This window comes from Numida meleagris, chromosome 6 (genome assembly GCF_002078875.1).
Source record: "Numida meleagris isolate 19003 breed g44 Domestic line chromosome 6, NumMel1.0, whole genome shotgun sequence".
Taxonomy (NCBI): domain Eukaryota; kingdom Metazoa; phylum Chordata; class Aves; order Galliformes; family Numididae; genus Numida; species Numida meleagris.
In genome coordinates this window covers 18390642-18418288 of record NC_034414.1, presented here as the reverse complement: position 1 = coordinate 18418288, position 27647 = coordinate 18390642, and the positions used below count along the sequence as shown (strand labels likewise).

Below are 27647 nucleotides of genomic sequence, written 5' to 3'. Positions count from 1 at the left end.
TCTGTCTTTCTGTCTTTCTGTCTTTCTGTCTTTCCGTCTTTCCGTCTTTCTGTCTTTCTGTCTTTCTGTCTTTCTTTCTGTCTTTCTTTCTGTCTGTCTTTGTCTTTTTTTTTGAGATATTCAATCCTCATTTGCATTTTCCTCATTTTGTTTGTCAAATCATTAATACTGACATCTTCTATCAAAAGGATTAACTTATGTTTTGATAGTCTGGCAGTCACAGTTTGGGGGCTGTGTATAAACCTTTTGTCAGTGTTCCTCTGTCGCAGCACAGTTCTGTATGATTGATGTCCTCATGAGTCTGATGAAAAAAATTTTGTGGTTGATTGACTTAGAATGGATAAATGTTATTCCTTAGAGATTCTGTATCATGAACGTAACTCACAATGAATTAATATATTCCCTTTAGCTGGCATGGGTGAGCTATTGCTTCCAGTTCTTGACTGCAACTTCCTCTCACCAGCATTCAGGGTATGAGATTATAATTGACTATATCTCTCATGATCTGAAGAGCTCTAATATTACAAACACAGTTCTCACATTTCATCAACCAACGCTGAAATACTGTCTTGCTGCTAGGTTTGGATTTTTAGTGGCCCAGTGTGATTTTGTCAGTTTTTCAGTCACTGAGGGCTTTTCCTTTCTGCTTTCTTTCTTTTTTTTTTTTTCTTGGTTTGATTTTAATTTTTATAGTGTAAGTAACCAGGCTTCAAGGCAAACTATGACATTTTATCTGGTATTGGGATGCAACAGAAAGTTGGTCTGAATAGATCCCATCCATCTATCATGCTGAAGTATCTGTTTCATACGTATTTCCAAAGTTCTTTTCCACTACACTTACACCACTTCTCTGTATTTTTTAATTATTAAGTCATCAAAGGTATCCTGCTAGAAAAAGATGTCTGGCTTTTTTTACTCAGCTGCTGTCTTATATTCTCATGGTCACCCCAGTTGCAGAGTTGTGCTCAGTAAGAGGATAGTCTCTTCTGTTGCCTCGTGTTGCACTGCACTGCCAATCCAATGAATCTGAAGAAAGAAAGGATTTATGTCAGATAGGCTGCCAACAACTGTTACCCCAGAATGACCTTGAAGCCATTCAGAACACAGGTCAAGCTTGACCTCTGCCATGAAATTAAACTTTCGTACTAGGCTTTTTAACTTCTCCTTCATTTAAACAGATTGGTACAAGAGAAAAGTAATTTAGGGTCTTGGTACTTTTTGAGGCGTTATGGCCTTGTGAACTATAGCCTGTGTTTCTGTAGAAGTGCAAGAACCATCAGTATGTTTCAGTCCAGTGAATGGAAAGCGGCCCTCAGTCTGCCTGCTGGACTGTTTGGTTTCCTCAAGCAGGCTGTAAATCCCAGTGTACTGACATCAGATTTTGTGATATCTCATTATTTACAATGCACACTGATGCATTGATAGAAGTTTTCTGTATGGATTTTGAACTCATTCCAAGTCAAGTACTGATTAGCTATTTACGTGATAAAGACAAATAATCCCATCCTCCTATGAACATACCTTTGTTGGCTTCATTTGCAGAATTGTTTGTTATGCATTAATTAGTAAGGATTGGTATCTGTGAAGGTTTGACATGCTTGTAAAATCCTTCAGTCTGACACCCTCCTGATCTGCTTCACCTGTCCCCTTCTGCAGAAACCTGCATGAGGTGAACTACAGCTATAAGTGGCTGTGGGCACCTGCTCTTGGCATTCCAGCACTGTCTGCTTCCACTGCTGGCAGCCTTTGCATCTTGCTGCGGAAAAGCTGGGAGTCTTGTTACTGTACTAAAGCACACTAATTCCTTTACTCCAGAACACGCTTTCAAAGAAGATTATTTTCTTTAGAAAGACTCAGACTTCTGTTTTGAAGTGTTGTTTGTTTGTTTATTTTACTTTTAGACAGTTTTATGCCCCAGAATGGATTACCCTAAATCCCATTTAGCTGTGTCTGTCTCTGGCTGTAAGGCTGATATTTCTATTTTATGGAAATCCCGTAATTTTCAATGAATATCAATACTTTTGTATTTCTAAAATCAGGCCCTGCAGCCCTACTAAGGAGCTGAAAATCTTTGGCAAAGTTGATAGTACAGTTTCAGTAATCTTTATACATATATAAAGATAAGAGCACTTGTGAATTGGTGGATAGGATAGGATAGTCTGTAGATAGGATGAGTCTGTAAAATTATTAGTTTTGAAGTATTTCTGTATTCATTCTGCTATTGAGGTCTCTATAAGATGTCATACTCACTGTGGTAGAAACGTAATGGTGATATGTGCACTACATAACTCATTTTAAAGCAAGCCTTTGAGCTACTCCACAAGAAGAATTCTTCCCTGATGTTTCAGTCCAGTGCAGGTGGTTAAACTCTTACCGCCTCTCTTCACACATTAGATAAATGTGGCAATGTTGAGTGTGTAGAAAGTGAAGCATTTAAGTAGATAAATATTGTGCATTACTGATGGAGTGTGCTTAAATCCTATAGATTTATTTTCCTTTGAAATATGTTCTGAAGAAATGTGAAATTATTTACAATTTTGCCAGTTTAACATATCTTTGAGAATTAGAAATATCCACTGTCATTTGCAACGTTTGCACATAATCAAGAACAGATAGATCACAAGAAGATATTAAATGAAGCATGTTGAATACTCAAGGTGTATTTAAAAAAAAATCATGATTAAACTACAATCACAAATTAAAATCAAAGCAGTGTAATACCACTCCAGGACTGCTCATATCTTCCTTCTGCCATCCTCTCTCCATCATATCCCCTTTTAAAAACAACAAAATACAAAACTTTTCACATAACACCTTGAAACTTAAAAAAAAAAAAGCAGAATGAATGCTATTTTCTAGCCAACTTTACTTATGACAAAATTTGATATTTCATTTGATTACATTTTAATCATAACTAAATTGAAATATATTCAAGAACATATTAAATTATGTGTTATTAAATTATATTTAAGAACATAAAGGATTAAAGCTATCAGTTATTTCCTAGGTCAAAGCACCTCCTGAGCACATTGCAAGTTGGAAACCAATAAAATAAATTTAAGACAATTGTATTAAAAGCATGGAAGGTATCTATAATTACTTGGGGACAAAAAAATAAAAGTAGGTAGGAAAGAATGGCGCAGAGCAGAAATTGTCTACAGCTGTGGAGTGGAAGGGGAGACATGTCAACAGAGCAAGGAGTTTATTTCTAGGGGTTGACTTACCACAGTCTCTGCTTGCATGCTCTGGAGTTGCCAGCTGCTGGTCCCTTCTCCATCATTTTGTCAGCCTCCCATCAAACACCCCAAAATACCTTGATGTCAGTACTTGAGCCGTATCTGAAAAACTGCTGTGAAAGACAATCCCAGTGGTAATTTTTAATAATTCATGGCCGGCCACAGTGCAGCTGGACAGGACCCAATTTTGCTGTGCCTATCTTGCTCACTTGGTCATGCCACTGCAAGATGCTATCACAGCAGCTTCAATGGCACTGCCAGCCAGCGATGACAAATAGAGGCCGTCACAGTGTCAGTCCTCCTGTCTGAGGATTAATTCGAAGCACAGCCAACTCCTCTGCTTCAGCTAGCCCTTTCTACTCTGATAAAGTGAGTGCACATGGAGGGCTGGTTGGCTACAGTGTTTGCTCAGGTAAAAACAGTTGTGAATTGGAATTCTTCTGGCTCCTGCTTGCGCTTTTCACTTTTGAAAGTTTTTGCTACGTAATATCAAAATGGTCAAGAAGACACTGAAAGCATATAAGGTAATTGTGACCTATGTATTTGCTAGTAAAAATTCAGGTGAAATACATGAATTTGTTAGTTGATTGTGTTCATGGGATCAGAGATGACATTCGGATATATGCTGAGCTTGCCAGGATAAATAAGTTTAGTTCAAAAAGACAAACTGCAACCATTTTCTTATGGATGGCCTCAGGACTACAAAAAGATGCCAGCAGACACTGCCGAGTTGAGCAGTGCAGAAGCAATGGTGAGGTTAAAGCATTTTTGGCAGCTCGTACTGGTGAATTTGATTATGAGATCTAATTGCTAAGTAATTCAAACACAGCATTGCTCGCTTGTTGAGGGGAGGGATTGTCCTGCCGCCTGCCATACTCTGCACTTGGTGTGGCCTCACCTTAAGCACTGTGTGCACTTTTGTGCATCATAACATAAGAAGGACATCAAACTATTGGTGAGCATCTGAAGGAGGGCTACGAAGATGGGGAAGGGTCTGGAGGGCAAGAGGTATGAGGAGCACCTGAGATCCCTTGGTCTGCTCAGCCCAGAGCAGAGGAGGCTGAGGAATCCTCATGCTGGCCTGCAGATCCTCACAGAGAGCAGAGGGGCAGCGCTGAGCTCTGCTCTTTGGTGTCGGCAACAGTACCTGAGGGAACGGCATAGAGCTGTGACAGGGGAGAGTCAGGTTGGGTGTTAGGAGAGGGTGCTTCATCAGAGGTGGTGGGCATGGCCTCAAGCCTGATGGAGTTCAAGGAGCATTTGGACAGCATCCTCAGACGCAGGGTTTGGGTAGTCCTGTGTGAAGCCAGGAGCTAGACTCGGTGATCCTTGTGAGTTCCTTCCAACTCAGGATGTTCTATGAAATACTTAAACTTCTTAAAGTCCAAAATTTCAGCTTGCTCAGTAGCTGAGAACTTGCAAAGGTTTCTGAGTTTTTCAAGTCCTCTGCTGCCTCGCATCAGATAGTTCCTCTCATAAACTTACCACAAGATAAACTTACCTTAACTGACTACCGTGTTTTGGTGAAACATGACTTTGTCATGGCACGTGCAGATTTAGTACATATATACAACGCTTGTAAATTTTATAATATGATATACTGTTTGAATGTTTTCTCATTATTTAAATTTCCTCTATCATTTCTCTTTGCAGAAATGCATTAGATTTAACCCAGAAGCTTCAGTGTGGGTTGCAAAGCAACGAATTTTGTGCACTTTGAATCAGAGTTTGAAAGATGTCCTGAATTATGGACTGTTCCAGCCAGCAAGCAATGGTAGAGATGGGAAGTTCTTGGATGAGGAACGACTTCTCAGGGAATACCCACAGCCGGTGAATAAAGGAGTTCCTTCCCTAGAGGTATTTTTAGATGGAAAATCTGAAATATTGTTGTATTGCTCTGATACAGATCATACTGTAAACTGTATTTGAAGCTTCTACGTGCACCTAAATTGCATTTGAGAAACAGCAACCAGCAAGTATGAACTTGAACTCTTTCTCTCAGGAGTGCTAGTGTTTGTTTGCTGGTGGAGGTATTCTACATATTACCCCCAAATTCTGCAAAGAATCAGACCCTTTAGGAGATTTGATTTGGGGACTTTTGTCTCCTGAGGACATAGGAGATGTGTTTTAGGACAGTAGTCTGTGATTTAAGAAAGAATTGTAAGATTCTGGATTAAGATTTTCGGTGTGTGATTAGGTTTACCCAAGTAGGGTAGCAGCTGCTTAATAATAGCCATTTGTCTCCTGCCAAAGGAGGGTCTTTCTGTTAGGAAGCTAGGCACAAAACTAGCATTTAATTAATGTTAGTGTTGATTGTATGGTGGTACATCATCCAGTAATAATCTATAGTTAATAAACTTTCCCTACTATGACACAAATGAAAGAAAAAAGAACCAGGGTCCAGAGAGAGTTTTGAGTCCTTAATTGTCCAGCAGTTTATTTCTGAAAGTTGTCACTGATGTTCATATTATAGCCATAAGCAAAATAAATAACTATGTTATTTTCTCTGCTATTACAGAGCTCTGTTTAATAAACATTCACTAGATAAAATTCTTCTCACAGCAGCTAAAGGGTTGCAGTGTGGGGGTTAAAAGTGGACTTTTATAGAATCTGGTATTAAATCTTCCTTCAATGTAGTCTTGTCCAACAAATGTGCTGCATTCTTTGAACTGTGTATATTATGATGAGATGATAACACATTATAACTATGTAAACGCCATGATTTTGGCCATAGACCTTTCTATGCTAGCCAAAGGGCAAAAAACTGCTCACAGAGATTGAATTTCAGACAAAAAGAGAGCATCCCGTGAACTGCATCCACAGGATCAGTCCCATTAAACATCAGGAGAACTGCTCCCATGTTCTGCCCATGTTGATTATGGGATTTTACAGGAGCTGTTTCTGAAAATTTAAATTTCAGAAGTGCTAAGCTGATATTTTGAAATGTGTATTTTTTTTTAATTTAATGTGCCTTTTCAGGCCTTCTTTCTGTCTGAGACTATAAATGAAAGTGCAGAGATGCCCTTAGGAGTAAGCTCCTTTCACTGTAATTCTTCCTTATTTATGTAGATTCTAGAGGCTGATCTGATTTCCCATGTAATTCCACTCATCTGAGTACATTTATGCAAGATAGAAATTTTGCTTCCATGAAATGTACAACTATAATAACACATTTTTATGCATAAGGCTGATTGTAGGTTTATATTCAAAATAAAATAGTAGGTCTTTTTTATGAATATTACTTAAATCTACATCACTATGGATAATCCTTTCTGGTAAAGTCAGAAAAATTTTTATTGCTAGTTTTTAAGCAAAATAGTATAGTTTAATTTTTGTATGTTTGTTTGTTTGTTTCTTCCCTCTCAGTTTCGATACAAGAAAAGAGTGTACAAACAGTTCAATCTTGATGAAAAACAGCTGGCCAAGCTTCATACAAAGGTATGCCCAATTTACTGGGGAAGTTAGTAATTGCCTACTCAGAAAAGTAATGTTTCTGAGAAGCTGGAAATAAGTAGAAGTTCATTACCACCAGAGTGAATTGCAGAACAGCAAGCAACATGTATTTCCCACACTGACAGGGATGTGAATTGTGATCTGTGAATTCTGCTCCTGGAAAAATACCTGTGTTTGACTCTTACACAGGTGTGCGAGTAATAACTAGTGAACGCTACTACGCAAATACAATGATGTGTTTTCAGCATGCTGCAAAAATGCTGATCTATGTCGTCAGACTCATTTGCTGGTCAGAATAATAATGATCACCTTACTAATCTAATTTCTTACTAAATTAATCTTTCATTCATTTTTTGTTAAAATTATGAACAGCCAGATCTTCCTATTGCGTTTGATTCCTGAACTTTACCAGCTGTGAACTTTACAAACTGATGTATACTCATGGTAAAAATTTGGGTTCTTCGAGAGTGCGAATTAGTTCAACAATGTCAATATATGTATAGTGACAGAATATTTTAAGTCAAAATTTTCCTTTCCGATCAGAGGATGATTCATTTGTCACTCTTTATTTCAGGCTAACTTGAGAAAATTTATGGATCATGTCCACCATCTCTCAGTGGAAAAAATCACAAAAATGTTGGACCGAGGACTGGACCCCAACTATCATGACCTAGAAAGTGGAGGTCAGAACAATAAAAGTAGCAACATAACATAGTACCTTGGTCTTGCTCAGCCTAAACTGATTAACAGGTTAAATCTCATGCATTTTGCCTTTGTATCTTTAGCCTAATGGTATCCTTATGGCAAAGGAGAAAAATGATCATACATGATTTTCTTTGATCAATACTTTTAACTTAATGTTTTAAAAGATTTTAAAGCAAATGCTCATTTTTAAAAATTTGATCATTTCTTTTTCATGTATATTCTGTTCTCTTCTTCAGAAACACCACTAACTTTGGCAGTTCAACTTGACAATACAGTAGAAGTGATAAAAGCTCTGAAAAACGGAGGAGCACATTTAGACTTCAGAGCCAAAGATGGAATGACAGCTCTGCACAAAGCTGCCAGAGCCAAGAACCAAGTAACCCTCAAGGTAGGTGCTTTCAGTAGCAAATTATACTTTATTTTATGCATAAAAATATATGAAGGAGACTGCTTTCAGTTAATTACTATATCATCCTCACTGGATCCTTTAATTTGTGTTTGTTCTAGTGCTCTATAGGCTCCCGAATCATAGGATTTGCTTTCAGTACAGGGCCTTTTAACTTCTGATTTTTAGGTAGAAAAAAAAGAGTAGTGAAATGTTGTTCATTGATTGATAGATTGGGAAAGATCTGCTTGAGGAAATAGTGATAGTGTTATTACTGCTTATCTCTTTGAAAGCAAATGCCAGTGATATGGATTCGGCATTGTATCTTTACAGTCTTTTCTGTCTTCTTTTATATTTTAACAGGTATTCTTAAATCACCTTGATACAGTAGATTAAATCTTATGTTTATGGCATTTGCTTATTTCCTTTTGACATATTCAAATTACATGATATTTTTGATAAAGTGTTCTGTAACTGAAGAGGTAAATGTTTTTCCAAGGTGATGAAGTGTTTTCAGAATGCCAGTTCTGAAATTGATCTAAATTGTACATTGTCATTCATCCTTACCTTGTTATCCCTGTAGATTCCTTTAGGTCCTCCTTCTTTTGAGGTCTTTCCTTGCTTTACTGTTTGCCACAGCCTATTGTGAAGTCCCTTTTCACTTATAAGTCCCTTCAAAAAGCAGTTTTCACAGTTTCTGTTTGTTTTCAGACACTCTTAGAACTTGGAGCATCTCCTAACTACAAAGACAGCTGTGGCCTGACACCACTGTACCACACTGCTGTTGTGGGAGGGGATCCTTACTGCTGTGAACTGCTTCTTCATGAACATGCTACAGTTAGCTGCAAAGATGAAAATGGATGGCAAGAAATTCATCAGGTAGGGAAGATTACTTTTTGCTTAGAATTCAAATTGTGCTGGGAAATGTACTGTTCCTGTACATTCTATGTGCAGAAACATGCCATATAAATTCTGTGTCTGAACACTGTTTTGAATACCGTTTGTATATGTTCAGCCCGTGCACTTTGAAGGATGGAGTTACTGTTTATTGCTTTGCATCTTGCTATTACAAATGCTTACTGTAGATTTTACTGCAGAAGTTGTTGCTGCAGCTGCCTGCTAATCATATTTATCCAAAGGACACTTGAAAGTTTGAAGTTCATTAGCATCTTAGTGACACTAGTTAAAAAAAAAAGAAAGAAAAGGAAAAAAATATAAATAAATTTTTTTGTTAGAAACGAAATGCTAATTTCCCTGATAAAGCTTCTTACCTGTCAGGCATACTTTCTTCTTCCTCTTAGAACTTTTAGGGAAGATTTAGATTCAGGATTCTGCTGCTAGAACCATGTAGTATGTTGTACTGCAGGTAGCTGAATCTTTGCAAACTCATAATCTGAGTTCAGTTTTAATTCCTTGTATTTACGGAAACTGAGATTCTAATTGTTTTTCTTTTGCTGTTTGTGCATGGTCTTTCTTTTCTTTTCTTAGAAATTCTGTGGGTGGAAAAAAATGGGAACATGCTCTAAAAAACAAAACAAAACAAAGAAACCTTACAGTCCTACATAGGTTGCCTAGGCTCAGTTTCTTTTCTATGTACAAGTCCTTCTAGTACACAACTTTGTTTCTTCTATTCTTTGAAAGAAATGGGAAATAGCTTTCTTACCCGGTTTTGGGAAAGAATCTGACAAAAACACAGTTTTTTTTACTGTGTGTTGTGTGTTCAAATCTGGATTGTTTGGATCCACCTCCAGTAAGAAGTAAAAAGAATTAATGCACTGCCATCATTTCTGAGCACGTGAAGGAAATGGACTGTATAGATCAAAGTATGTAGGTTGCTCCAATAGTAATGCCTCCTATTTATTTCCATGGAAACAACAGCAGATATAAAGAGAACAATAACACTATTTGATACAGCAATTCTCATCTGCGAAACACTATTTTTCAAAGAAGTGATCACCAGTTCCTGCAGATGAGCTGATCAAGACACTCTTCATTTCATTATATGACAATTGTGCATGACTGTCTAGAATGTGGCTTGTCTTTCACATCACTGTTGCCATTGCTGAAATGCACCACCCACAGCCTCACTGTGCTCACATTCACTGTTTGGTCTCCATAAATATTCAGCAAGCATTGGCAAATGTCAATTGATGCCACTGTTTCTGCATGGAGGAATTCAATTGCACACCTTTGCTTCTTATGCACTTCCATGTCAGATGTCACTTTGTCAGACTGCCCCTCTGCTGCCATCTGTTGTACAGCATCCAAGTGGAATGGAATATTGATAGGAAGGTTCGACATCTGCTGCCATACCACCAAAATCTGCTTCTGAGGTTGTGGGCCAACGTCATAATAAGATAGAAGGCACTGCTTATGGAGCAGCCATTCTCCAAGCATTCCTCAATGAATTAAGGAAGATGGTGATATGATACATTCACATATGTTGTCTGCATGAGGAATGCAAAATTACTTTGCATGGCAAAGAAATACTTTTTAGAAAGTGTGTTTTTAATTTACTAGAAAATCAGCAGAAAATAAGCCTCTGAGTTACCCTTGTAGTAATGAGAAAAAAGTAGTGTTCTGGTGTGCAAGAATAGGAGTAAAATAAACTTCCTCTGGGTGTACTCATCCCTTTCTGTAACCTATAACAGGGAGCCCCGATGAACAGTTTGGGCAGCTCACCTAGCATGTATACCCCTGTAACTAGGGGAAATGTGTTTCCCTTGTATTGGTTATCTTCCAGAGCTCCCAAAAAGCTGAGTAAGCATTTCTGTCAGATTGGCAAAGAGAAAGAGAAGGTCAAATCTTGCTCTAGCAAGGAAGCAAGGTGAGGGAAGGGCCTGGCTTTATTCCAGCTTGTCGTATGAAGAATAGAAAGTTGGACACCTGCACATTCATATGTAGCTGTTGATTGACTTTTAGAAATTGGACTGAGCTGATAGCTTATTATGGCTTATTGTACATTTGGTCTAATCTCCCCTGCAGTCAGAAACACAGCTTTGGTTTGGTTCTCTTTCTCCCTTTTGCACAATTTCAGTTGCTTGCTTTCTGTTGCCCAACCTTAAACCTTCCCGTTCTAACATCAGCTGACGTGATTTTGGCAAATAATTTGTAAATAAATAAACTATTTAATAAAACACTGGTGATTTTTTTTCTTTCTATATGATGACATCTGAAATTAGACAAAGATATGGTGGTTAGGGTATTAGTCTGGGATTTGGGAAATCTAGTTCACTCCCAGATGTGTTGCATTTAATTTTGTGTTTGGCAGTACACTTAATCCTTCTGAGTCAAATTGCAAGATGTGCAGGTGATATAATTCCCAGTGAAGTCACTGTAATTAGATACCTACAGCAGATTGAATGATTTTGTATATCTGTATCTCTCAGCTTTAATTCCACGTTATTGTATAGGAAATATACTGATTTGAGACAATGTCAAGGTAAAAATATGATGAACTTTGAGATGCTCAGTTGGTGTGCCACAGCGAAGAAAGGAGTCAGGTAAATGAGACTGATGAGCGGAAGGAATGTGATTTTTCTCAAACTTATTTGCTAATCAGGGAAGTTTCAAATTTTAGTGGAGTCTCATTCTGTATCAGTTTATTTCCAACTATTCAAAGTCTAATGCTTTGTGTCTGAAAGTAAAACTTGAAAGTGTTAAAAGTTAAGTGGCGAAACACTTGAAAGTAACACTCTTGTGGATCTTGTGTACATGGTGCATCTACTGATGTCACAGAATCTGAAGATATTTATTTGAACTATTTGGACCCAAACCTTAAAAGAAGACTTTGGAAATCTTGTCGTCTTTAGTGCCATCTAGTGGACAACTTCCCAAATATTTGCAGGACAAAAATGTATTTTCTGTCAACTGTCAAACATGATGAGCATAATAAGAATACTGGTTCTGTTTATATATCCTATCTAAGAATATATTATAAAAATATCAAAATTTGTTTTTTACTGATAGTTTATTGTTAAGGATATACTTAAACTTTTGCACAGATTTGCTGGACCTGTAAAGCACGTATCTCAGCCTACAGACATGTGTACAGATGAGTCTTGTCATGCAGTCCAGAGGTGGTTTTGAAAGTTAGGTCCTAAGTAAAGTAGTATCTTCTCTGATAAAAAGACATGGACCTGGAATGCTTGATTGATGTGCCTAGATTGTATGATAACTGAACCATTAACACATCTCTTCATAGGCTTGCCGTTATGGACATGTCCAACATCTGGAGCACCTCCTCTTCTATGGTGCTGACATGTGTGCACAGAATGCTTCGGGAAACACAGCGCTGCACATCTGTGCCCTTTATAACCAGGTGAGCAGGTGTCTACCTTCCCTGCTTTTGAACAGTGGTGTTGGAAACTAGAAAGTACATAATTAAGCACCATTGTATTTTATTAGCATTTTATTCACTAATTACATATAAAGGCTGCTCATCTTTGGTAGCAAGATTGTACCTATCCTATGGAAAAGCTGTCAACACCATGAATTACTGAGCTATGTTTTTAGTATCATATTTAAATACTTGTTTCCTGTTCAGAACTTATTGCTGTTTTGCTAGAATTTAAGTTAGAATTAAATAAGAAATACTTAGAAAATACTGTGGGATTATATCTCTAGATTGTACAGAAGCTGTCTAATTCTCTGCTGTTTACAAGTTTTATAGCCATTTGCAAATAAAAGAACCATTTTGATTTGATAACATTCGACATTCTTTGCATGTATGGTGGAGAAGGAATGAGTTTTACAACTGTGTTAAAATACAGCATGTACAATGTTACATTGAATTAGGAAAACACAAGTCATGAGATGTGACTAACTAGCAAAACATCTGTTAAAGCATCTGCTTCTTAATTAATTACCATCTTGGCTTTTTCGGGAGTCTTATCAAAGCAGATTCCTCAACTATGTCTAAAACAACCTCAACAGTTTTAAAAATAGGTTTTGGAGAATAACTTGACAATTTTCAAGTCTGCTGGCTTGATGTGTGTGTCATAATTGAAATAAATTCAGAGTCCTGTCGTACAATTCTTCCTCACAAATGCTGATTATTGTTTGAAGTATGCAGCATATCAGTAGGTAAAGTGCCTCTATGGGACTGCTTGTTGCTCACTGTCTGCAAGCTTCAACAGGCCATTAAGTACCCAGAGCAACTAGGTTAAGGTTAGCACGATTTCTTCACTTCTGTAGCCACTCAAAGTTTCTGCAAGTTGGCACTTGTCAAGATTTCTATCCAGAAAAGAAAAATTCACATTCTCAACAAAAATTTTGCTTGTAAGCTTCCCATCGGGAACTTACACACAAGAAACTGAAAGCTTTTTTGCCAAATATTTTAAAAATATATTTTCAAACTTTCATTTTTCCTGAGTAAGCATTTTGAAGTTTGGACCATAGTGCACATATAAACTTAAAAATGTGAACTCATCTCTCTCTCATATTTTTTAAAATTTTATATTATTTTAACACCTTATTGCAGTATTTTCATAGCCATAGTTGTTTATAAGATCATACACTTTTAGCAAAGGTTATGCAGTATGAAAATTGGAATCCTATTGAATGACAGTATTTTTCATGTACAGATGTGTTCTGTTGTCCTCTGTGGAAAAAAATCATTCTGTGGAACACTTAGAGGCCCTCACTGAAATTTCATTTACAAATTATGGGTATTTTCATAGCCAGTTATATCTGGCTTTGAGATTGGATATTTTACTATGGTGTAATGATTCTCTTTCCTTAATCAGGAATATGTAAACATAAACATTTTTTTTTCTCTCAGTGCTGTGAACTGTAACCTCCATTGATTTTTTCAGTGTCCCTTGTAATTTAAAGTTGTTGTTAGCTAATGTGGAAGGAAGGAACTGTGACCTTTTCTGGCTGAAGAGGATGGGAACAGCAAAATTCTTTTTTCCTTTTGATTCCTGTAGATGGAGTCATTACCCATTGAATTTTTCCCTTTCAGCTTTCCCCAGGGAGTTTTCTCAGGATTTCAGCAATTCTGTTTTCCTAATTGCCAGCTAAATGCTCAACTGAATAAATTCTTGATTTTTAAAGTTGTTTTTTTATTTTATAATTTTTTTTTTTTTTATGTTCACTAATATAGAACTGCAGTAGAAATGCTAAGTCACAGCCTGAACCAGTGATAGAGCACCTGGTAGGAAGGCAGGGCCAACCCAGGGGAGCTCAGGTGCATGCAATGCACCTGAGTAACAGGAAGGGGTGGAGCCAGGATCCACCCCTTCCCTGACCTCATTTAAGGGTTGGCAGTGGAGGTTAGGGCATCTCTTGCTGGAGATCTCTTTGTGCCTGAGGTTTTCTGAAGGTAAGCAGCTTTTTTCCTTCTCATTTGCTGTAGCCAAAGACTTTGCTGCCCTGCTATTGTCACGGTACTTTCCATCCCATTGTAGCATTACAAGAATACAGAAAAATTAGAAAAAAAAAAAAACCAGAGATTTTACATATTGATCTAGGTATTTTTATGTTTAGAGTTACAGGTAATACACCTTAAGTACGCATATTGAGGTAAGTGAAGGAGACTATATTAATTATACATCACCTGGTAGAAATCCGTAACATGACAAGAAATCTGGAAAGCACAACAAAATTAGTAGAAATGCTTATGATGAGGAAAGAAAAATGTTGTGAAATATGAACAGATCACAGAATGGTTTGGGTTGGAAGGGACCTTTAAGATCATCTAGTTCCACCCCCTTACTATAGGCAGGGACACCTCCTTCTAAACCAGGTTGCTCACAGCCCCATCGAGCCTGGCCTTGAATGCTTCCAGGGAGGGAGCATCCACAACCTCTCTGGGTAACCTGTTCCAGCATTTCACCACCCTCCCAGTAGAGAATTTCTTCCTAATATCTACTCTGAATCTACCTTCTTTAAAACCATTTCCCCTTGTCCTGTTGCTATATGCTCTTGTAAGAAGTCCCTCCCTAACTTTTCTGCAGGCCCTCTTCAGGTAATGGAAGGTTGCTATAAGGTCCCCATGGAGCCTTCTCTTCTCTATGCTGTGAAGCATCAGCTCATTCAGCCTGTCCTCGTAGGAGAGGTGCTCCAGCTTTCTGATCATCTTTGTGGCCTTCCTCTGGACCTGCTCTAGCAACTCCATGCCCTTTTTCTGTTGGGGACCCTGGAACTGGACTCAATACTCCAGATGGGGTCTCAGGAGGGTAGAGTAGAAGGGCAAAATCACCTCCTTCAGCCTGCTGGTCACACTTTTCTTGATGCAGCCCGGAAGGCCAGTCATATCCTGGGTTGCAAGTGCACACTGCCATCTCATGTTGAAACTTTCATCAGTCAGCACTCCCAAATCCTTTTCCTCAGGGCTGCTCTCAAGTCATTCTCGGCCCAACCTGTATCTGTGCTTGGGATTGCCCCAGCCGAGATGCAGGACCTGATGAAGATGAACACTAAGTATGACATATAGGAAATACAGTCAAAAAGTCTAGCATTTGAAAAGCATGCTAGAACAACAGAAAATTTCTGGCAGGTTGCAAGCAGTCATACTTCAGAATGGTGTAGACTAGTGACTTCAGAGTACTAAGTATTAATTGGAAAAAAAAAATGTTTTTAAAGGATTTCATTTACAGATTTCTGCAGTTCAGAAGGACTTAACTCATGCATTTCTCTTTTCCTTAGCAGAAAGATCACATTTGGTTTGCTCTTTAACTATTAATAATTTTTAGGGAAGAGAGAGAATGTAAGATTTCACAGTATAGTGTGGATAGCCAGCCCAAATAATTCTGTGTAAATGAAATAAATACATGAATCGTATATTAATATTTAGCACTTGTAGCAGAAATGCTAGGTCACGGCTTGAACCAGTGACTGAGCACCTGGTGGGAAGGCAGGGCCGACCCAGGGGAGCTCAGGTGCATGCAGTGCACCTCGTGGAGCCAGGATCCACTCCTTCCCAGACCTCATTTAAGGGTTGGCAGTGGAGGCAAAGGTATCTCACTGGAGACCCCTGCATACTTGAGGCTTTCTGAGGGTAAGCAGCTTCTTTCCTTTATTTCTGTGTCCACAGCTGTTGCATTTGAGCAGATTCTCACTTACTGCATCCTGGGACCTTGCTGCTCTGCTGTCATTGCAGCACTTTCCATCATATTACAACACTGAGGCTGAGAAAAAAAACAAACCAAAACAGCAAAAAAAACCACAAAAAACCCCACAACACCTGAAACAAAAGAAGTAGAAGGAAACAAACAAAACCATCAAATAGAATAAGTGAATGCAATTGGTAAAACTGCTCTGTTTAATTTTCAGCTGTGACGAAGGACATACTTCCGTACAGGTACCTTACTGTTCCTTGAACAGTACTGTTTTCCCTACAAAATAGGCAAAAACTGTATGGGAGCCAATTTCATTGTTAACAAAAATGTTTTCTGCAGAATCTAACTTGTTAAATATGGAATTTTCCAAGTACAGTTTCTTGTAAACATCTTATTAATTTTTCTATCTTACATTTGTCTACTTTTCTTACATTTGTAAGTTATTTTTCTCTAACACATCTCAAAGAATGTAAAGCCCTATCAAAAATAATAAAAATACTACTTTAGTAACTTCATTACTCAGGCTTGTATACATATTTGACATTGCTGCTCTTATCTAAGGAAATACATACCAAACATGTCATGGCCTCAACCTCTCTTCAGGACCTCTATTAAGAAGTTTACTTTTCTACCATTTTCAGGAGAGCTGTGCCAGAGTGCTGCTATTCAGGGGAGCAAACAAGGAGATTAAGAATTACAACAGCCAGTCTCCATTTCAGGTAAAAATAAATAAAATATGAATGCTCTTTCCTCCTGCTGCTCAATATCTACAAAAAACCCAACCCCGAAAACAAACAACAACCCGCCTCTTACTTCTCTGTAACATGGTTTGTGCATTCTTCTTTCCATAGGTGTGATGCTAAGGAACTGGGATGTGTTTCAGGGACAGTATTGGGTTGAGTGCCCTATCAGTGGTGAAAGTTGAATTGTCATCTCTGTAAAGAAAAGCCTTTCTTTGGATTAGTCAAAATTTGCTAGATGTTTTATTCCCACTATTTGCTTATATTAAAGTACTATCAGAAAGCTTAATTAAAAAATCCAAATGGAAGAAAATTGTCCAAAAGAGTTGCCAGGTATGTCTGACAACCTTAGGCCCTTATTTCTGAAGCAGTCTTAATTAGTCTGGTTTTCAGTAAAACATTCATAACACAAACTGGCATGTGAGAAATAGAGATGAAAGCTGCAATGTTTTAAGAAAAAATAACAGGAAAAAAAAACCTCAGTCTGTAGAAAAGAGTGTTTCTGGAAGAGTGATAGCACAATACCACTAAATGGAACTGTCCTCTTATGAAATATGAGGGGTCTGTTTCCCAAAAATCAGGAATTCTTTAAACAATAAGAAATCCTGATTTACCTTTGCACACTCTGTCTCCCATTACATTCTGGTCCTTAACTGGATAATCTTAGCTTAGCATAATAGTAATGAAAAAACCACATTTGCATGCAAAACCCAGAAAAAAACACCCAAAGTATAAGACAGTTTCTCTCCTTCTTTGACAACTGAAATTGATGGAATATTTGCATGTCCATGTAGGTCTTTGAGTTGGTTTTTCAAATTTCTTTATGCCTCTAAGTATCAGACTCTTAAAAAAAAATTGGCAAAATAATTCCACATTTTTTTAATTATCTCTGTATTTTGAGTTTTTTTGGACATAGTTTGTGTCTCTCAAACTTAAGAGCTCTGCTTGCAAATTCCAGGCAGATTACTGTTTTCTCTGGGGGAAGTTCAGTTTTCCCCAGACTAGGGAAATAGCATATGAATTTAGGGACCATTTTGAAACTGCTAATAGTTTGACATCTAAATATACACTGAACACAATACTTCTAACTGCACCTTATTTAGGGAGTGATTTAATTGGTTGATTAAAAATGGAAAAGAGAAATCCCTAATTTTTCAAGGGGTGGATTTCAGTGTTATCCCTTTATTTTGGGAGATCAGGTTATTTTATTTCTCTGTATCTGAGATTGACTTTTCTTTTTGTTTTAGGCTATTATGTAGGGAGGTTGGTTGGAAAGCAAAATAATTTCCATTTGTCTTCCTCTTTCTACTTACTGCTGCAAAGTTTTTGCTTTTCCTCTTAAATTAGAAAAACACACTGGAAAGAGACAGAAAATGAAATCTCTGTAAATGCTAGTGCTGATGGTTATAGGGCCTCAAGGATTGAAGGGTGACTAGCTAAAACCAAATAAAATTGGAATAGCAAGCGAGCACAGAGACAGGAGAAATTACCTCAAGAGAAGAGACTAATTGTGGAAGTGCACCCATCCCTGCCCCTATGGAATAAAATGCTTCTATTTGTTATCATTTATTATATGTTAACACTTCTGATACTTGAGCTTCTGACACATCCTCTCCTTCTGTACAAACAGAAGGACAGAAAATCAGGTTGGCTTTGTTCTATCGCTTCCACATCCACTTGCTTAAAAGGGAATTGTTTCTATCTCTTTACTTTGTTGTGTCTTACTTTTAGCTGTAAGGAATGTAAGAAATGGTCTAGTTTTTCCAAATGTAGTGAATAGAGAAACCCCAGTGGCAGCATTTGCAATAAAGCAGCATTAGAATTAATTCTTTGCCATCTGTCTGATGCTGACCCAGTCGATCAGACACCACAAGTGGAGCCGTTATAAAATTATGCAGAATCCCCTTGAGTTAATAGGATTTTGCATACTAAAATTGTTTACTCATCAGTAACAAGGAACATTGAAGCATCTCATATGTACATAATGAGAACAGTTGTAGCTGCACCTTCTATTCCTTTGACTAACTTCCATTATATTATTTTCTCAGAAAATCTAAAAGGATGCCTTTGAATTGCTGCTTACAAAATTGCTTGCATGAAAATTGGTCTTGTCTGTAAATACCAAGTATCCATATATCAAGAAATGCACATGTTGCTTTCAAGGCCTGCCAAACACTTGTTTATTTTGATGAAAATGAGGAGTACAGTTTGACTTATGTATCTAGCATTTGTGGCCAGTGAATGTCCTTCAATATTACTACAAGTTTAAAACATAAATAGAACATGGAACAAGGGAGTTCACTTAATTCCAAATCATGGTGCTTCTTAAAATAAGCATGAGTTTACAAGATCATGGGGGGGAAAAAACTGATCTGAGTTAAATTGTGTGGCATTTAATTTGGGTATCCCATACTGAGTACTGTGTAGACATCTCTGCCTGAGCTCTGGCTGTCTTTTTTACCATTTCCATGTCTAATAGAATTAGTGTTGAAATGATGTTGCCTGGTGTCAAAGCCTGGAAAACCTTGTGTATGTTTCCTAATTAGATGCATAAGTGTTTATTAGCTACTTTCAAAGAAGTGTGTTTCATCCGGACTGATTGCTCAGATCCATTTAGTAATCAGTGCTGAGTACAACTGATGTTACCCAGAGTTGAAGGTCTGCCTACGACTGTCAACTGCAGTATCTTTTGCTGATGGGATGTATTCTGCAATAACAGAGTATGGGGCAGAAGAAATCTCAATATGTGTTTTTTCCCTAACAAGCAGTAATGCTTAGATGAACTATTATATCATCCTTGTTTGTGTTCTAAGTAGATTAGGACAATTCTTGTGTCACTGTCCTCGATATAGGCTTGAGAACTTCTTGCTTACTGTGTGTTTTGATTAAAACTGGGCAAACAGTTACAGTTAAGATGAAACCTGTGCCATATCATTGTGATATTGTTAGTTCTGTTAATCACTCACTCATCCAGTCTTGACTAGGTAATCTAAATACTGTATATAGTAATTTTTCTGTTCTAACAAAAAGAATAAATCCATCAGCATTGCAGATCTGCAAGTGCTAGCTCATAAGGCACTGTTGTGTATGTGTGAGCAGGTCTGTGCTTTCATTCATAGCACTGAACTTGAACGTGATCTCAGCCATGACTCCTGTAAGTACTACTAATGCCTCCACAGCCATTCATACCTTCTGACACAGTTTGCCAAACGTGTTTGCCACCAACATACAGTAGAATGAGTTACAGACCTCATAAACTGGCTAATGAAATGAACTTCTGTTCCAGATACAGGCTGGCCTTTAAGTTTCCAGTGATTTTTTAGGTGTTTTTGCCTGTTAATGTTTCTTTTTCATTACTGAAAACATAGACAGAAGCTTGTTTCTTGATCTTGTGATAGCTGCAGAGAGATGGACTGGAAAACTCCCTAAATGTCCTTTCAGAAAATCCTTTGTCTTTCCAACATCAACAGATTAATGTAAAACAATTCCTTATCTATCTGACAATCATTCATCCAGTAACTCAGAAACATCACTTTTCCAGTGTTACAAGCTATTTATATTGTATTGTGCAAGTTCAAAAGGGCATACACCTTGTTTATCATGATTTTTCTTTCATTGAGCAGAAGTCCTATGTGAGTAATTCATGTGTTTTTGTATTGTCTATAAACACTTCCGAGCTTAGAGCTAATAGAACTAGTAATCAGTGTCTTTAAAGCATATGTGCTCAAATATGCTGAGGAAGTTGCATCTAGTGACGTCCAGGGCTGTACCTAAGTGTGATTTCTCTCTCAAATGTACCTTGTTGTTGACTGTTGCTGTCCCAAGTCAACACAGTCTTGTAATGTGCAGATATACAGACAGCAGGAAGAACAACCATCTTCCAGTGACACTGCAGGTAGAATTGTTCTTTCAGTGTCTTGGCTGTACATCTATTTTCAATTGCTCATATTTTTGCCAGATTTTAATCATTTGAAAAGAAATTTTCTACGCCTGGTATCTCAGGCAGAGATAAGTTCAGGAAAACAAAATGATTCAGCTGTTTCTGAGTATGGGTAAAGGAAAACATGTGTTGTTTTTCTCATACTGGAAAACTCTGTTGATCCACCTCTCCTTGTCCCATCTCCCCTGTTGTGTTATGTTGTTTTGTTTTCTTTAATTGCCCTGCATGCTGTTAGTGATCTCCATATTAGTAACACAACAGTATAAAATGGCTTGCAGCCTGACTCAAATTCAGGGGCTCCAGAACTAGACTGGGTGTTTGGAAGCTTGCTGGGGAATACAGATAGGCAGAATCAGGCACTGGTAAGTAAAAATGGCGCTTGAGCTTGCAGGTGGGTGGAAAAGTGCAAGACTGGCTGAGACTGAGGCTGGGAGGCAATGAAAATTTAGTAAGAGCAGGACAAATAAGGGTCTTAGGAAGACTTTTATCACCAAAGTCAGAAGAAAAAAAAATTGGGGAAATGGGGACTGACTATGTGGAAAGGGAGCCTGAGCTGGAGAACTAGGAAGGATGGGAATTTCTCAGGGAGGAAGTACATGCACTAGCAATTGGTCAGAAAACAATTCATCTGTTATCCAGCATATTGCCATAATGGCTTCCCAAAGATCAGTTTTGATTTAGTTTATTTTGCAGAATCTCTCTGATGGAATTTGTAGGCAAAGGAGGAGAGGTTGTTCTCAGGTATTTTTGTCTCTGATTTATTTTTGAAAGGGTAAAACTGAGAAAGCAAATTTTAAAACTGAAAATCTCTGTCCAGTGCCTGAGAAAGTCATTTATACAAATACAAAGAAATGTTAAAATATGTAACTGTTGTGTTACTGGAATGAAGCAATTAGAGAAGGACTTCTTTTTTTTGCCAAGTGTTTATTTTCATATTTCCACCCTAATTCCTTTCCTAAAGCACCTGTGCAAAGAGTGTATCATGGTTATTGTGTGTTATTGGCAGAAAAAATTCTCTTTAAATATCTCTCTTTTCTCATGATGTATTCTGCCTTTAGTTACACCTTAAGCTTATTCCTGTTTTATTCTTGCTTTGAGTGAAATCATCAAATTTATTGTTATGTGTTTGTGTTGGCTTATTTTTTTTCTCCACGTTTGGTCACTGATTAGTTACATTGTGTTTTGCAGTACAGAAATAACAGGTAAAAGACAATCCCCCATAGAAGAGTATGCAGTCTAGTTTACACTTAATCAGTATTTGTGATATTTGAATATTGATGTTAAAGACTGAAGGATGTAATATGTTCAATAATAATACTTCCTTGGATCACTATTGTTTTTAACTGTATGTAAGTGATGATACAAGAACAAAATATGTATATGAATTTAAGTATGCATACTCACCATTATTTTCATAAGAGATTATAAAATTAAAAATATAAAAAATAAAAAGGTCTCATGGTGATACACTCAGATACAAACAATGATTAGTTATGACATGTTTTCTCATCACTTACCTTGAAGTGCTATTTATAGAGGAACACATGTTCTCATTTGAGAAAAATGATGTTTGGGAATCCTGTACATTACCTCCAGCATATTTACGCCTTTGCTGTGCAGATATGGTATCTGCTACAGTATCAGGGGTATTGCTGCCAAATGAAAATATTCCTGAGAATAGCTGGGATAGGTGTTGTTCCCATTAACACTTCCAAGAGGAAAGTGTTTAGTGGGAAGCTGGAAGTGACCTAGGCTGTCAGTAGACTTACTGCTGTTGTTGATTTTGAGGCAATGACAAGATGTTAGGCAAAAGCTTCTCCTTACTGGCACATGAAGCACAATTATTAAAGGTCAACATTTAGTTTACTGTACAGTTTATAGTAACAAAGCAGAATGTGATATGCTCACTGAGGATATGGGACAGCAAAGATGTTTCCATCCACTGCTTTTGTAACAGAAACTGCAAATTAGGATCTCAGCCCAAGGGGCAGGGAGTACTTGGGGTTTCACTAGGCAGAAATAGTGGCTTTATATCCCAAGAACCTTTTCCTTAGGTCTCTTTAGCTACCACCTCACCATGTGTGTACACATCTTTCACTAATGCTTTCTCCTGGCTTGGATAGGTTGGATTTGGGAAGAGATACAGGTGCAGAATAATATATGTGTGTACATAATAGGATTAAAATCCATTCCCCTTGACCCAGGAATGATTTGCAGAGCACTGGCTAATCACTCTTAACCTTTGTCATGTCCTCTATCATTTTTTCAGAAAAGGGGACAAATTGAAGTAATTTGATAAAACATAAAGGAATTATTGTATTGTAAAGGGCAAAATATTGCTGCACTTGGCGGTACTTGAAAATACTTACATCAGAGTATATCTTTTTAAACAAAACAAACAAAAAAAACAGTTGTGCAGCAACATCAGTTTACATAGCTGCAAAGTTATGGAGGAGTGTCCATGAGCCAATTCTTTGCTCTGTACTGTGTGGGGGATCCCAGACCTCTCACCATCCCCTCTGTGCTTTCCCTTTCTGCTCAGACAGGAGCTGAAGTGCCTCAGGTGTCTGTCCATGCACCGATATTTCACTGGGAAGCAAAGTGTCCCTGGGGTAGCTGGGAGCCAATCTGTTTGTTTCCACCAAATGGATAAACTTTAAAAAGCTGAGAAGCAGCTGAAACTAGGTTATAAAAAGGAACAAATTAAGCAAACTAAATTGTAAGGGTCACTACCAGTTCTTGCCTCCAAGTGAGAGATGCCGGTGTGCTGTGCAGACGCGATGAGCTGTCATGGGGGAGGTTGCAGGAGGTAATGTAGATCTCTATAATTTTAATTTAATTATAGCGTTTTGGTAGCCAGACTGCATATTGCTCTTATTATTTTATTCATATTATCTCCTACAAGAGAAAGCAGCAAGGGTAAGTTCTTAACTAGCCGTACTGTAACTGAGCAGTCACACATAGCTTGTCTAATCCTTGTAAAAAGGTCAGCTGTGCCAACTCTGTATATTTTTTGTTGTGGCTTTAAAGAGCACAGTAATCTTGTCATTGGAAATTCTTCATTTGATTGTTGTATCTATAAGCAGCTGCTTTTGTATTTTTCTTTGTTTAAAGCTGATTTTGTACCTCCAACTCATTAAAAAAGCTCTAAAACAGGGTTAATATAAAATGTCCATTTATTTGAATTGCATTGTTGCCGGGATTTTATGTGTTGAAGTGGAAATAATAGCTGCTGTATAAACTTTCATAGAATGACAGATAGCAAGTATTTATTCTCTCAGTATTTCTATAGAAGAGTGTGTTATATCAGACTCTGCTTTAGATTTAATTGCAGGTGAAATGAGAGATGTTATTCTTTTATGACTTCTTGATTCCTGTGCCTGTGTGTGTGGTATAAAGAAGGTTAAACAGTATGGGGAAAACTGTTTCACAAGCCATAGATAAGCATACTTACAGTAATCAGCTACACTTAAAGTTTTTTTACTCTTACAACAGAGTATTATTTTGAGATGTTCATACTGTTCAGTTTCTCTATTAAATACATAATACATCATTAGACTTTGTGTGAGGCTATAATCTGTGTGTAAAAGCTCTAGGACACTGATTTGATGCTCATGAACGAGGTATTTCAGAGAAACCAAAATTTCTCCACTTCTTAAGCTGAGGCCACTTCTGCCTTAATGTCTGAGATGATGCCCAGTGGTGTCCTGCTGTGTTCACCTCTGTCTGCTTGTATCTGAACAGATTGTCACAGCCTGTGCTTAGATCTGGGGGAAACAGTGTTTTCTTGACAGCTGAGCTGAGTCCTTGCCCGGATCGTGGGCACCTTAGACCCCTAAATACCAGCTATGGTTATGATAGGTAAACGATGTGCTGGTGCAATCTCTTGCTTTCACATGATTATTATTATTATGCTGTTCAGTGTTAATTTCTAGTAACATCTGCATGAGTTCTTATTGCTTATAAAATGAAGGATCCGTGCCTCTGGGATGACTGAGCATCTTGTTGCTCTGCCCTTTGGAGAGTGCTTGTGTTGAGCACTTGGCGTATGCTGCATCCTCATGTCCATCCTCATCAGTGCTTGTTGTGGCATTGGCCTTTCCTGCTGTTTCCAGAGATTTTATCGTAGCTAACGCATTGAGTTTAGAATTAATCCACCAAATGTATTAGATAATAATTGTTTTATTAGCTTGGTGCATTTATCCCTGAGGGCTTTCAAAAAGCATTTTTATCAATTTGGTGTAGTAGTTTAAACAACACTGTGTTATTAAACAATGCTGTTTGCAGAACTGAATCCCATAAGCTGTTTTCACTGTGAAATAGTGAGCAGTATCTTTTGCCTCCTGTGAGTAGGAAGACATTTTTTTCTGAAAGTATTTTAGGAAGTATCTGCTAATATAGCACATTTTGGCTTTTCTATGAGGAAAACCTGTGTTCAAATGTGAAAGCTGGTGAAAGGCCCTACAGCATGGCACACCTATACGCACTTAGCTGAATTTTCTACATAAACCAACATTTACTGTGATTTCAAGGAAAGAAAAATCGAGCACGCAGCATGCTTTCTCAGTTTTTCAGAGAAAAGACTTCTACTGAAGAAGATTGCATTTCATGACTTCTTGATTTAGCATATTATTGGGCAGAAAAAAAGAAAATTTTATTACTGGCTGTGCCTTATCTTATTTATCTGATGCTGCGACCTGGCTTTATCTGCTTTCCATAAACACTCCCTTGGAATTGCTGCTCACCCATGTAGCAGTAATGGGGATTATGCAATAACTGGCTTCTGATGGCTCTTTCCAGCCTGAGCTAGATCTTCTCATGGAATGCATCTGTAATTCTAAATGCATGCATCACTCTGTCTGCTTTTTCTTTCTTATATTAATAATTAAAACACAAGTGTAGAAAAGTGCATCTTACTTGAGAATAACTTCCTAGGTGGCATTTTAGCAGAGAAGCAGGGGAAAATGTATGTGCTTCCATGTAGAATAGAAATATTAAATTTCCTAATACATCCAGTGACAAAGGAGGAGGCTCAATGCAGTCTGTATTAAACAGGGCAACCAAAAAATAGCAGTTATTTCTCATTTAAAGAAATAATTTCTCATTTAAGGAAATAGAAGGAAATACAAGAGTGACATGAAGCAGTGAAGTTGTGCTTGGGATGAATTCACCAGCACTTTCCTTTTTTTTTTAATGCCTGACATGTTTCATGGTAACTTTAGCTGACTTGCCGGCGTATTCAGTTCAACACTTCCTGGCAAGCTGGTTATTGCATAATTCTGGATCCTTTTGTCATAGCAGTTAAGTTTGCATTTCAAAGCTGAGAGAGTGAGATAATTTAGAAGTGATTTCCTTGTATGTTGCGAGGAAGGGACCTACATTTTTTTCATCTTGGTTTCCATGCGGGCTTAGTTTAATCTGAAGGCTTTCAGTCATGGCTTATTCATGAGTAAGAGTAGTTAAGTATTAAGAACACAGTTGTGTATTTTCTTGAAAGGACATTATACCATAAAATACATGTTCTACTTTATAAATCATATTAAAGTTGCTGGAAAATGAGCTTGGCTGCCTAATGGCACTTCAGGTGTCCAGCCACTATAGAACCTTGCTAAGGTAGAGCTGCAGGACAAAATGAGGGTTTTCAGTGTAATACTCTTCTCCTAATTTTGACTTGAATTCACAGTGCTCATCAACTCTGGCACTGTTTCATGGCCACTGAGTGTATTACCATAGGGTCTGTAAAATCTGCAAGCAAAACCAGCATTTTAGTAATGAAAATGTACTAAGTGTTATGTTTGCAGTGTACTTTTTTGATAATAGCCAGATATATACATATGTTTTTGAGTGCCGATTGTTATATAACTGAGTATTTGCTTGGTTTTAAAATTTTAATTACACAAAGGCATTTAAGGTAAAATCCTAGTTCCTTGAAGTTGATAGAAGAGGATGGAATGGAAATGTGTTCCTTACACCTTGCTCAAGATCGTTTCAAAGCTGTGTTACTAAATCTATGTTATTTTATACTTAATATAATTGCTTTTAAATTATGTTGCCTAATTTTAGCTCTTAGCACTAATTTTAGTTCTTCTAAGTTATATAAAGTTGCAAACTGTATTGAAACAAACTGCAAAATCTTTAGTTACTGATGGATGATTCTTGTAATTTGCAGCTGAAAGCAAAACAAAAAGAGTTTTAGGAGACAAAAATGTTGCTTTGGTAGATATGGTTGTAATTCTTGTAAACTGTGAGAGAGGTTCAGGACATCTTTCTATTCCCTACTGTATCTCTGCTGTTAAATTCTTTTTGCCATTGCCTAGCAAGATGCAGAGCTTTTCCCACCCATTTTAGGACACTTAGGTTCCAAGGGTGTGAAAAATGCATACATCTTAGTGCTGCAATGCAGCAGTACTTGAAGTTTTAAAGTGAAGTCTTTGATTACTGTTAATGATTAGTCAGGGCACCAGGTGGCCCTCACCCGGGAAGCTGCATGGAGAGATTTAAGACATTCATAAAGGATGCTGGTACCCAGCACTGCAGGCCTGCACACTGCTCCGCTATGGGAAGCATGAATCCTGTGACCTTAACATTGAGGCAAAGTGATTGTTGCAAGCCTTTGTTTAAACGGTGCTAAAATGATCAAGGGAATGATGAAGAGCCTCAAAGAAATATTGGCCCTTGCCCATAATTTATATTTTCAGATGCTAAAACTAGTTGTCGAGCAAATGCAAGGTATCTATTTTAAGATACTGCATGTCAATATCTGACTACAGATGGCTCCATGAATCATAGTTGGAAGAAGGAAAATGTTAGACACTAAGATATTGTTGCTAAGAGATTTTTGTACACAGTATGCTAACATGTGCTGGCAAATTTGGGAACAGTAGCAGCAGCATGCTTTTGGAGAAAAAAAATTCAGTGGTGAAGAAACTGTCTTTGAAGGACTATTTAAAGGATAGTAACATTATTGTGCTTTGTTGTATCAAGAACTGATGAAGATGAAATTGTCTTTCAAGCAGATAATATACAGAAAACATCCAAAAGGTAAAGCTAATCCTGCTATCCAATCAAATAGAAAGCAGGGACTAGAAGGAAAAGGGGAAAAAAAAAATACTGTACTTCAGGGTT

At 37.5% G+C, this 27647-nt stretch overlaps 1 protein-coding gene across 11 annotated transcripts in view; it reads left to right on the top strand.

Annotated features, from left to right (window-relative positions):
* The window catches only part of SHANK2 (SH3 and multiple ankyrin repeat domains 2), a 344725-nt gene that overhangs the window by 48222 nt on the left and 268856 nt on the right, over nt 1-27647 (top strand). For 10 of the 11 annotated variants that reach the window (XM_021402182.1, XM_021402180.1, XM_021402178.1 and 7 more), the window contains 7 exons: nt 4890-5093; nt 6603-6674; nt 7264-7372; nt 7631-7782; nt 8491-8658; nt 11984-12100; nt 16484-16561. In XM_021402182.1, the coding sequence (XP_021257857.1) occupies nt 4890-5093; nt 6603-6674; nt 7264-7372; nt 7631-7782; nt 8491-8658; nt 11984-12100; nt 16484-16561 (900 nt within the window). Of the gene's footprint in view, nt 1-4889; nt 5094-6602; nt 6675-7263; nt 7373-7630; nt 7783-8490; nt 8659-11983; nt 12101-15648; nt 16085-16483; nt 16562-27647 lie in introns of those variants that run through there. The other variant, XM_021402187.1, reaches the window with a different exon arrangement.